The sequence below is a fragment of the Buceros rhinoceros genome, unplaced genomic scaffold (assembly GCF_000710305.1).
Source record: "Buceros rhinoceros silvestris isolate BGI_N320 unplaced genomic scaffold, ASM71030v1 scaffold10113, whole genome shotgun sequence".
NCBI lineage: Eukaryota > Metazoa > Chordata > Aves > Bucerotiformes > Bucerotidae > Buceros > Buceros rhinoceros.
In genome coordinates this window covers 44490-57525 of record NW_010401828.1, presented here as the reverse complement: position 1 = coordinate 57525, position 13036 = coordinate 44490, and the positions used below count along the sequence as shown (strand labels likewise).

Sequence of the window (13036 nt, the reverse complement as noted above, 5' to 3'; positions counted from 1 at the left end):
CCGCCGGTCTACCTCAGGGGCGGCCGCGCCTGACGCCTGCCCCTCAAGCTGAGGGATCACCGGAGGGTTTCGGCGTTTAACGTCCCGCTTTAAAGCAGAACAGTCCGGTTCACTAAAAGGAAAAACATGTCAGAGCTACTTAGGCTACCTGACACAACCCTATTTACCGTTAAATCATCGTGTAAATAGGATGACTGTTCTATGGAATCACCACTGTTTTAATACGTAATTCAAGATTATTTACCATTACAAGTTTTTTTAAGATAAATTAATCCTAATTCTTCTTCTGAGTATTTCTGTGACTTCACTAACATTTAAAAGGCACTTTATGCAGCTGCATCACAAGGCTCATACTTCCCTCACAGGAGAGCTGGTGTAAGTGTTGGGAAAGCTGCGGTTAAGAATGTTACGGTGTGATCTTGTGGGTTTATTTTCCTTTTCCCAAGAATTTTTATTTTTTGGTGTAGACAGATAACTGATTCAAAGTTGTGTCTTTAATGCAGCAGAGATTTGCTGTATGTTACTGATAGATTGTATGGTGCGTGTGGGGAGGAAGAGAACGTCAGTCACTGAGCAGGATTCCTGCCTTGATTACAGATGTCAGGTTAGTAATAAATCCCGATCTATCACCACTTGGCTATTTTTAGCAATTAGATGATGATTACAAAACATAAATATTTTTATAATTGATGAAGTTACATAAAAACACTAATGCTTTCACATAATGGCTTCTTGATTTGTCTAAACACCCAGCACAAGGCCAGCAACTATCAGGAGACAAAGACACACTAGACTACATTGTGACCTTCAGTATTTCTTTGATTTTAACTTTGTTTTCCATTCTTTGGAAAAGACTTTTCCTGAAAACACACATGACCATCAATAAATTAGTTCCTTGAAGTTTCTCTGAAGTTGTGTTCGCAAATAACCATATTTTTTTACTCCTTTGCTACAAGTTTGCTGTGTCCCAGCGTAAAGCTTAGTCTTGAAAAGTGTCACTGGTCTTAAAGATCTGGATGGTGGGAAGGATTCGGGCTTCTGCAGGACCATCTGTTTGAGAGCAGTGTTAGCTGGTGTAGTGGAGGGATATGAATGCTTTGCCTTTGACAGAGGAAAAGGTATTGCTATTTCTTAATGGCATGAAAGATACTAAAGTCTGTTTCAGCGTTCCAGAGGAGTGTGCGTAAGCTATATGTGAGCTGATATTGATACTAGGATATTCATAAATAATAACAAGTTTGACACAGTCTTACTGATATTTTATCAACATTTTGGGGGTTTTGGTGACCCTTGTGATGTTATAAATATATTGGCAGCATGCATGTAAATTGATGCTTAATGAGCAGAACAAGGTTCCCCGAACTTACTGGGAAATTTGTGTAGGTGAGTATGCACAGTTGCTCTTTTGGGTTCTGTAAGAAATAAGTCTTTAGAGATTTCTTGAAAATTCTTCTCTTGATGTTCTGCCAGGCCACACAGGTTGTAAGAAAATCTTGGCAAATTGCTAGAAAGGTTTTGCTTTATAAGAATATTGGTGGTGGTGGAGGGGGGGTGTTGTATTTTACAATGCCTATTGCTTTTTGTAACAATTTGTATGTGATTGGTGAGAGCTGAACCTAGAAAAATAACAACTGTTAATGAAGCTTTATCTAGTCTAAGTATAATCTAGCAGTCACCAGGGTGTCAGTCCATTTTCAGGACTCTGCTGCAAGGCAATGTGAGGCAATCAGGATACTCTTACTGGAGCACCTCAACATGCCCAGTAGGTCCAGTGCATCCCAATTCTTTAAACAGACATTGTATTTCTGCAGAGCCCCTGTAGCCATGCCTTAGGTTTTTTGGTGGTGGGGTTTTTTTCAGGCTCTGTTCCTGTATTACAATACTTTTTTTTCTGAAATCCTAACACACAGTGCTTCTTTCATGTCCATCTGACTAATCCACAACTTCCAGCTACAAGTTCCAACATCTCTTCTGTGTCCCCTGCCCAGCTCTCTCCACATCTTCCTTGCCCAGTCTATGTCCCTATGAGTCCCTGCGGACCTTCTCAAAACACTAAATCTTTTCCCTGCCAGCATACCCGAATCAGCTGTCCCTCACCCACTCTCTCAGTCCCCAACTTCAAACTGGCTTCTACAAATCTCCGTTTTCTACCCTGTTGTTTGTTGCAGGCTGCTTACCCTTCAAGATACAGCAGAGACTCTGAGGTGCCATCTGGCTCTCTGTTCATACAGACTCCACTGACTCCTTGACTCCAGTGCTGGGAGCTCAGAGTAATGGTCACAAACTATCTGGTCAGAAAGGATGTGCAACGTGCGAGCAAACCAGTTGTTGTTCTGTGCTCTGCACAGAATGTCAGCAAGGGAAAGATTGCTTCCTGCTGCCTTCTGCTGGGAGAAGAACCGCCTCAGTAATAGCATTTGAAAGCAAGGGGTATTTTCTTCTCCAGTTTCGCTGCTGACATTTTCTGTGCTTGGCTGGGTTTCCACTGTACCCAGCTGCTCCTTTCTGGTGGTGACTACACTTCCCTTCCATATGATAAGGGGGGAACAGGAAAGTGAAGGAAACCAATTTTTCTGCTCTGTTCCATCTGGTATAATTAAGTACTCGTGAAAAATATAAAGCAGAGGTTGTATGTTGCAGTACACTGTTATGGATGCTGGGTGGCAGTATAGACGGTCGGAAGATTACGTGCTTACGTGCTTACGTTACAGGAATGCAGTAACCGCCCAACGATGGGCGAGGCTTAGTAGAATTATATAGCCCTCTGTGTTAATCAATAAAGCGGACATTTTCATCCTCTGAGTTGTATATTCTTGTTCCTGTTTCCCAGTTGCTGGCATGCACTGTTATTGCTGTGCTACTGTTATGTTGATTGTATTGCTAGGATCCATGATGAAATCATTCCTCTTATTTATTTTATGAGTGACTTATGTCACTCATATTGGTGTGTTTGTACAGATTCCAGATGTTACAGGATAGACACAGATAAAATTACACAGCTAAATGATAGTCAGCCAGCCATCATTCTGTCACGCTTTTAGGTAGTTAACATGTATATGTTGATAGATATGAATATTCCCAGAAGCCTTTATATTAAATTTCATTTGCGATTGAAAATGGAGAATCTCCAGAATGTCAGTTTAGCTGGTTAGATTGCTAAGTTAGGAAAAAGAAGGTGTGTGTAGACGTTGAGACTTTTGTCTGAGCTGTGGCTCATCTCACGCCCCTGTCTGCTCTGTGCTTGCTGCCCTCTGTGACCAGGGACCTCATGAGTGACCATAGGAGTGGGGGGATGTGAGAGTGCTGTTGTGGTGCACAGCCAGACACCACAGGTATTGGTGACTACAGATGGAAAACGTCAGATTTCCCAGTTATTTCACCATGCAGTCCTTCCTACTTCTGCAGCCTCCTGAAGCTTTATGCATTGCAGTCTAAATGTACTTTTTCAGATTTCTGGTGATTTTGTGCTATTTTTATTTTCCAATTATATGAGAAAGAAACCATTTCTTCCAGCCCATAAAGCAGTGGGAAGGAAAAGAGATAATATTTAAATTTGTAGTTTCTGTGAAAAATAAGAAGCTATGAGGGCAGACTTCTTTCATTTCATGAACCTGTAGTTCAGACGCTCCCCAGGATGGTGGAAGAGCTAGTTTCACTTTGTGCTTTTGTTGGAGGACCAGAGCCAGTGCCTTCCACAGGAGCTCTCTAACCACCAGGGTTTGGTGGCTCTGCTGCGACCCCCCTTGCCCTCCAGTGGACACTTTTCACTGTTTTCTCTCCTTAAACTGAAGCTGTTCTCCTTCTGTCTGTCAGGTTCTCCTCCCAATGGTCTCAACTTCCTAGAGTATTTTAGGAGCTTGTGGGACTGATGTTTTCCCTTTGTTTGCTCTTTAAATTGTGGTCTCCTGGGTTCTGATTTTTGTTTATCCCCTGCAAAAAAATACCCCAAAAACAAACATATGTCTTTGTTCCCAAACACACTACAGTATGGAAGGCTTCCACATTGGTAACAAAATGTTTCTAAGCCAGTAGGCCACAAAGGTTCCTCGGGGACCAGAGAGGTTTTCTGAGCTCAGAATGTTTTCTAAATAACATCAATTTAACCTTTGCAGAAGAATTTACTTTAACGTAGAGAAAAGTACTTAGGATCATTTAGGCTGACAAGTATGGAAAATCTAATAATAGAGATTTAACACAGAACATTGCCACAAATTTGGGTGAATAAAAATAGGCCAATCTTTTCACAGCACTTGCAACAGCACAGAGACCATTAGCAGAATAAGAGCACTGTTATGCCCTGTTAACAGATACTGCACTGGGAAAAGCTTTCCACTGAGAAGCTTCATTATTTTATGTTGCAGGGTGGTGGCTGTCATGTGAAAAATTGTTGCCATCGTCTTAGCTCTGTTTATATAGTCCTCATACAAGTTGTGCTTTAAAGCTATGATAGAATTTTAATCCCTGGTTTACTAAAATCGTGAGACATGCAAAGCAAATACTGGATTTTAAAAATCTTTTCCAGTTGTCTTACTTGCAGAGACTTTAGATGATTCCTAATAACATCATCAATATAAATACAGCTTCTCTGAACTCTTTCAAGTCTCATACAACTCGCTCTTTCTAGTGGAAACCTTGTTTTAGAAGAGAAAGTGTGCGCGGGTAATTCCTACAGTTGTGGGGTTTTATATAAACAGCCCACAGCTCTTCCGTTAAAGCCTCAAAATGCATTTTTCTTCTCATAATCATGGAGGAAACTTGCATCTGAACTTAATGGGGCCAAATGAATCCAGGAACCCAGCGAGCGTGCTTGGGAGGGTAAATATGCTTTCCTTGGTGTACTTTCCCTTTGTTCCCCTGTGGAAGGTTAGTGGGGATACAGCAGAACACCCAGAGCAGCTGGGACTGACAACAACCTAGTACTCCAGGATGAAGCACTTCTTCAGTGTGGGTCTTTGTTGGTGTCTCAAAATCCGTAGCATAGCCAACAGAGGTCCTCCAAACAACTGTGGAAATGTCACTATGTATGAAACAAAAAGCAGGGCTGTATATCAAGCCCTGAGGAGCCGTGGTTACTGACACAAGGGGGGAAAGACTGTTCACGAGGAGTGTGGTAAGGGAACAGGCTGCTCTGGGAGGACATCCAGAGCACCTGCAAGTTCAGCTTCACCATATGGCTATGACCTAACAGTTCTCCACTGCTTGTGCTCTAGCTTCAACCTTTGTCCATATGCCTGGCATCAGTACTGCTGTGTCTCTGATCCTATGCAGCACGGCACCAATGGGCATATTCCCATGGCATCTGGACACAGCAGCCAGATCTGGGTACTGGTAACGGAGTTTATCAGTAACCCCAGACTCAATAAAAGGTAAAGCAGGCTTGGCGTTCATCCAGGAGGTTGAGCTGGGAGGGAAGAAGAGGGAGAAGGGCCAGAGGCAGTCCTGGAGACCAGGCTGCAGAACTTTGTAGAGGTTGAAAAAGCTCTTTTGCTTTTTTCCCCTCATATGTGTCTTCAGTTGTTTCCTACTGAGCGTATTCCTTTTTTTCTTTCTAGTCCTTTCTGCTGTGTTTTCATGCTCCATAATCCATTTTTTTTCTCTCTAATTTAGGCAGAATAATTATTTCTGGTTAGTAGGCTGGTAAAGTAATGAAACGTGAAAAATTTCAAGCACTTTTGTTTATTGATGTGAGAAGGTCCATAGAAACAGCCTTGTCCCCTTGTACTGTGTGAACACACCAATTCTGGGTAAACTAACATGCGATCACAATAAGGAATGTGACGGACTTCTCATCCAGTCAGTGACAGTCCACACTGCCAGTGTGGAAGTGTCAGGATCTTAGGAAATAACATGAAACATTGTATTTTGAATATGTATATCTTGAATAGCACTTTTAAAATCACACTGATATTCTAAAGCAAATCCAGTCTGACTTTTTTGTCTTTAGGGTTGATTGCTACTATCAGTAATGCCGTGCCTGCCGGGGAGATCATATTCAAGTTAAAACTGCGTTTCTTCTTTGTGGTTGAAAAAACAAAGACTTTCAACACCTGACTTGCACAGAGAAGGTAAAGGGCACCCTGGGGGTGCTCTGACTGTTAGAAAATTAAGTATAAACTTATAAATAGACTTAGTTCCTTTTGAAATGTGGAAAAGCTCTTTTAAAAAATTATTGAATGCGATTTTTAAGTAGCTGTGTGTTCCAGGATGCAAGATATGGAGAAGCAGCCTGTTTGGTGAGATGCAGAGGGGAGGAGGCTGGGGGATGGGGTGACCTCCCTCTCCCCCTGCTCCTGAGCTCCACAGCATATTATTCTGCTGTCCTTAGCTCTCCTCTGGTCAGATCTGTCTAATAAAATACTTCTCATATTTTATTGTAAGCCTATACTTCCTTCAGTTTTTATTATTCAGTGCTACATTATCCTAATGTGTAAAAAAAAAAAAAAAAAAAAAAAAAAAAAAGGCACAGTGTTTGCATTTGAGAGAAATAGGAACAGAAACAAAAGAGAGACAAATGTAGCAAGGTGGGTTTGCTTTTTTGACCATTAGAATTCTTTTACAGTTTTGGCCAGTTCTTTTTGACTGGGATTCATCTCAGTACACTTTAGTTCTTAAAATACAGGCGTGTGTCCTAAGCTAGGGAACTGGGCTGTCCGTAACCAAGAAATAGGAACAGAAACAAAAGAGAGACAAATGTAGCAAGGTGGGTTTGCTTTTTTGACCATTAGAATTCTTTTACAGTTTTGGCCAGTTCTTTTTGACTGGGATTCATCTCAGTACACTTTAGTTCTTAAAATACAGGCGTGTGTCCTAAGCTAGGGAACTGGGCTGTCCGTAACCAGAGGAAAGCGGTGGATACCTCCAAAGGGGAATTTATCCCTTTAAGGTAAGTATCTAAAGAAGGTGGTAGGATGACCCTGTAGGGATCCCTGTCTTTCTCCATTGACTTTAAGGAAGTGCAGGAGATCTGTTTAGATAAAATAGTTACTTTTCACATAGCAAGAATAATCCCAGACTCAAATAATTTTATTTCTTATTGAAACTTTGAAGAAAACCAGATTTTTTTTAAATGATTTTTTTTTCACATTTTCATTACAGAGGAAAAATCCATATACCCAAGGAGACATTTTGATTCAGAATGTCCATCAGAGGAAAATACATACCTGTACAGGCTGGTACCAACTGCCTGTCAGCCGGCATCCCAGGGTCAGACTCTGAAGTGTGGCTGGTGCTCTACTCCTGCCCTCTCCTCTCACTGCTGGTTGGTGTCTGTGAAGGGAATATATTCTGAAGTACTAACAATTCCTGTCCTTTTTGTGTATGACAGATATGCCTTGGGCCTGAGAAATGACAACCATAAGACCTGTGATGGCTTGAAAAATCACGCACCAATGCTGTCTACCCTCCAGCCAGCATGTGATGAGTGATGCATTATAAATCCAGATCCCTTACCAGTGGAGAGATTAAAGAAGCAAGAAAGAAGTTTCCTAATCCATGCCTCGAGTGGTTTAAAACCTCCTTCTTGCTTGGGGTCCTACATAAATCAAAACCTAGGACTGGCTATATTCTACAAATAAATCTTCCTTGATATTTACTTCTCACATAACTTCTCTGGAACAAAATCTGAATTCACTACCAGATATGCTAATAAAACGTCAACGATTCTATAATTTAGTAGCATAATAATCATAATACTTTCTTTTATGTCACTCTTTCAGAGAGCGCTTGACATAATACTTACATATTAAAAGTAAAATTAATATCTTACCATTTAGTCTTTTATTTATTAATATTGAAATGCTCTAAATATAAACCATCTGTACAATAATTAATCATGCATGAATACAAACTAAGTGCAGATTAAATTAACCTGAAAAAAGTCTCCCACAATTAATTTCCACATGCACTTGAGGAAAATAATTTTTTAAAATGTAAGTATATGAATTATTTCTGCTAGAGTGAACAATCAGTAATGGCAGAGGATACTTACTACTGAGCATTGCAATAGAATTAAAGAATATCTTTTTTTTCCTGAAAGAGTAGGAACTATCAAAATAAAAATGATTATTAGTTTATAAAACATGTTTTGCACATATAGAAAGCCTTCTGTTTGAAGATGTGATGACACTTTACGGACAATTGTGAATTAAGCCTTACAAGCAGTCAGAGGAGAACTGATAACAAATACATCACAACTGAAAATGTGTACCCTGGGGCAACCTGCCATTCTGAAAACTGGAACCAAAGTGCCACAGGTTTCAACAGAGACATCAAAAAGCAAAGAATCAAAGACACCAAAGTTCTGTGCATGAACTGATGAAGACCGTTTCAGAGTTGCTCCATCACTGTGTTTCTTGGAACCATTCTGTAGCCCACACACCACCCTGCCCCGTGCTGGCTGCTGTGGGCAGTTACAGGCAAAGCTTGTGCTGAAACGCAAAGCTGTGACTCAAGTTGTCACGTTATATTTAGCTTTCAATTGAAAAAAACCTACTACTCACAGCAGTGATCCAGAGCTTGAGTTAATTTGCTGCTGGCTCGCTATGTCCACCCTGGTGTGACCACAGCTTTCGGGTAGGCACACTTACAGTCACCTCAAAACCCAAAACAAGCCCTTCCAGACCGTTTGCGCCCCTACCACGAGGAGTCATCCTTTCTAGCCCGTGTTCGGATAAACCAGTGTCACTAGATTTCTGATGTTAAGTTGCTGTAAAAACTTTGACATTTGGTTGCAAACCAGACCAACTGAACAGTTTTTTAATACTTACTTTTTAATAATAAAAGAGTTATTTGCCAGGACTTTAAGAATCTCAGCCTTCTCTTTTCAGTTGCTTGAACTTTTTCTGCTGTGAACTAAACCTGTCACAATTCTCTTTCACTGCACATATTTGCTGATGCCAGAAGCTCTGTCAGAAAGAGTTCACAAATCAAGCCTTTGGCAGGTGGCAGGCTGGGTCTCATTCTCACCTACACCTCAGTGCCTCGGGGGACACGCTGTCTTCTCCCGCTGAAGCGCACAGGTATGCCTTTGCTTGCTTCCCTCAGTCGGTTGTGCTCGTTTCCCACTGAAACACTTGGCTCTCTGAAACACAGGTAAGACCTCTTCCATATTTAATTTTCCTGCTAAGCATGGAACTAAGTTATGTTGGGGTTTTACCAGACCTTGTTTCTCTGTTAAAGGGAGTTATGTTTAAAGAGTATCACTGGTATTGAACGTCATGGTTCAGTAGGTGGGGTGGGAACTGGGATGTGTGCCTACCAAGATTAGTCTTACCATGGATACCTACATTTCACTACAGTGCTGACACAGCGATTGCAGCTTAAGTAATCTCTGAGTCTGTCCGTTATTCTGATGGAGAATAAAATTCAAAGTCCAACACAGCAAGAAGATGTTTGCTCTGTTTTGCCTCAGTCCCCAGTTCTCCTGCCAGCTCTCTGTGGAGCAGGGGAGCCAGGCGCGGGTGTGCGGGTGCTTGCTGGCATTGTCTCCCCATCACACAGCAAGGTCTCTGTGGTCGTGACAGGTGAGAGGACCTGAAGCAGCACAAGAGACTGGTGACCCTTGATAGCTTCCGCTACCTGTGTTGCCAAAATAGCCATCTAGGTATGGCTGTTGTGTCATGTGCGGTATAGAGCTGCAAGAACCAAGCCTGTAACATCTGAAATACTTTGAATGCCTTTACTTATGTTTCCCCTGTTCTGGGGGAGGTATTTCATCTTAGCTCATTCAGTACAGCGACAGCCTTATGAAGGTGAGGAACAAGGACAGAGCTGGGAAGTGGCACTTTGAGCATGCTTGTGCAGGGATGATGCAGCTCCAACTGCGTCAGGGCACACTGTCCCCACTGGTGCCTACAGGTGGAAGAGGTGGAGGATAGGGGGAAGGCTGTGCTTTGGGAGCTCTACGTGGTGGCAGGATGCCGGATTGTCTTTTATACCCATGGCTGCCTTCTGTTTTTCCAACAGAGGATTTGCATTGGCAAGTCTTACTTTCTTCCAGGTGAGTAAGAGGAGGAAGGATGTGAAGTAAATGCTACAGTGCGCCTCCGTTGGGTTCATGCTGAGGTTCCCCTGTGAGAGTCTTTTGCGTTGGTACTGACATTACCTGTTTTTCTTCACCGCAGTTTAAGTAACAATCTTGGCTCTGCCAAAATCATAGTGCCTGACATCAGGTGTTTCCCAATGGCATCTTCATTAGGACCTTGGTCTTTGTTTTCAGTTAATGAAAAGAAACAAGAACCTTCAGAGAAGGCATTAGATCTTTGCAAACAGCCCTGCTGAATCAAGTTAGGATTAAATAGTTTTTATTTGAATACTATATTTTTGCTGATAGCATTCTGGTTTTATTTTACACTGAGTGTATGTTTTCACAGCCTTCTCCGAAAGCTCTTGTGAGGTGCCCCTTGGCTTTCATCCTGGTTTCAAATTTCTGTCATAAGAAATTTTCACTAGAAAAAAATCAAGCCATGGTTTCATTTTAATCTTTGTATTTTTATTATTATGCCTCTGTCACTTCACTAAAGGCTATCTCTGGGCAGGGGGGTGCTTTGGCGAGGCAGAGCACCAAGTGACCCACAAGTTCTTTTCTTGCAGTGGTACCAGTTTGAATTTCACGGGGAGACATGAGGCTGGGGCTGGCCATCCTGGTACACCTTAGTAAGTACAGATGCTACAGTTACTCAGGCCAGTTATGAAATATTATCATGTGATTTACATATCTCTCCAAGGTTTTGTTATCGTGCTTCTTTTAAGTATGCTATTAACACACATGTGACAGTGAGTCCTTATTCCCCACTCTTCTGCCTAGGAGCTATAAGTGATATGAAACCTTTAAGTACAAAGAAAAGTTACATGTTGTAACTGAGTCTGAATCATGTCCTGAAATGGGCAATGAATATCTGCTAACAAATACAGAGTGTGTATCTGCATAAATAAAGAAGAGCACGCTAACCAAACTTATGCGTTGCTTTATACCTGAAGAGTCAAGCTTCACTCATCATCTGAGGTATGGCTTGAGCCATAGACTGAAATCTGGCTGTAAAATACTGTATTTTTGCTGTTTTAAGTGCATTAATATTTCTAGCATTCTGCGTGATCTTCATTTATTGATCATTCCTTTCTTTAACTGCACTTTTTATAACAAGTTGAGCCAAGTAAAGCTGAACAGATAAAGCCTCCAAGGTACCCATTCCTGTTCAGGATTTCAGGACAGAACTTGTTTAAAAGGACAAGCCCTGTAAGGAAAGCCTTAACATAACGGAGAAAATATTTAAAGTTGTTTCAGGCAAAATAAACAAAAAGATCCTGCAATTATTTAGAGAGTTCAGGATTACTCTGTTTAATTATTAAAGACCATTCCATAAGATCTGAATGGAGGGTTCTGGGACCAGACTGGGATGCAAATCATCAGAAAATCTGAGCGGCATCTGGTCTCAGTTTCACCATTAATACTTGCAAATCAACAGAAATCAGCACAATTAATTAAAATCTGTCTCTGCTCACAAAGTCAACTGAAATGCCTGTGATTCTGCTGTATGCCAGCGTAGGAAGCATAATAAATTATTGCTCATAGCAGATTGGCATGTTTACAGTGCAATAATGTGCTGAGAAAGTAAGTTTTAGCATAGATTTGCAATATGCTAGTGATATTTTTCATAAAAATTTTCCAGCAGGTGTGTTCTTTACCAAAGCTCTTCAAGATTCTGCCAAATTATATTACTAAGGGCGAAAGGAGTACAGGCAAAGGATAATTTAGTTTTCTGCTGATGTTGGGATTTAACTGATTTTGTCTGGAGAATACTGCTGGGTATACAAAATAATTTCATCTCTCTTTGATCTTCTTTTGCACTCAGTGCTGATAAGAATCCAGCATGCACAGGGTGGCTGTGATGTTGGGTCCTGCCACCCGGCTGTTGGGGACCTCCTCCTGGGTCGCAGCAAGCAATTAACAGCCTCATCAACCTGTGGAATGAATGGCCCTCAGAAGTACTGCATTATAGGCTACTTAGAGGTTGGTTTACTCTTTCTTTTTAATATACTGAACTCTGCTTAGGAATAATATCCTCATCTGTAAAAGGAATTTGACCAGAATAGGAAGTTCCTGGTGGAGTTGTCTGAATAATCATCAGACAATGTGACATAAGTCTGGTGGAAAGCTATGCCTTACTGCAGCACAAATGGAGGGTTGGCAGCAAACAGCCTCCACAGTGATGTGTAGCTTCTCAACAGGGAGAAACATCCATGAGATATAAATGAGCAGAGAGATTTCTGAAGGAGCTTTGCTCTGTGAATCCTTTCCCCCTCATAACTTGAAGGTAAAGACCACAATTTGCATGTGCATGAGTGGAGGAGGAGTGCAGTCCTGCAGGCTGTAGGCGCTGCCTTGATGGACCTTTGCTGGAGGACATGCCCTATGCTGTGTTGAGACCTCAGGCAGCCTGTTAAGAGATTCGCGCCATGTCCTTTCATGTCTTTTGATCTGAAATAAGACCAACACTGATAAAAGCAGAAAGCCATCTCTGCCAGAGGGAAAACCTAATGGTGTAGTCCAGACTTTGGCTGGGTGGGTCGGTAGACAGCTCTAAAATGTGGGTGATCAGGGGGATCCGTCTTCCTCCCTGGCTGCAGTGATGGGTACTAGTGGGCATACGGGAGCTGCACCAGACAGAAACAGGAACTCGCCTGTTGCACGTGCTGGAGGACTTGGCCCCACTGAGCTAATAAATTGTCACAAATAGAAATATTTTTACTAAATACCATCTTAGGCTGAAGAGGCAGTTAATAAAATACAGCTTAATTTATAAGCAATTGAAAATAATTACAGTTTCTGACCTTCTGGCAAAATGTGTGACACGTTTACAGAGTAAAGCTCTGCCATGCTGAGATGGCACTGAGCACTGCTCCAAGTCACATATTGCAACCACGGTTTTCTGCAAAATGTAAATACCCCTTTCCTGTTCTGAAATAGCCTGAGTCTTGGCCCTGCTTGGTAGATGGGCACAAAGAACCATCTCAGAGACATTTTCTTTCTGGCCCTTAG

The 13036-nt window shown here is 41.7% G+C and overlaps 1 protein-coding gene across 1 annotated transcript in view; it reads left to right on the top strand.

Moving 5' to 3' along the window:
• Positions 1-5210: 5210 nt before the first annotated feature.
• The window catches only part of LAMB4 (laminin, beta 4), a gene marked incomplete at its 5' end in the record, with an annotated part of 48058 nt that continues 40232 nt past the window's right edge, over positions 5211-13036 (top strand). Inside the window, 3 exons of the mRNA XM_010132407.1 lie at positions 5211-5328; positions 9964-9997; positions 11850-12007. Coding sequence (XP_010130709.1) covers positions 5211-5328; positions 9964-9997; positions 11850-12007 — 310 coding nt within the window. The remainder of the gene's footprint in view (positions 5329-9963; positions 9998-11849; positions 12008-13036) is intronic.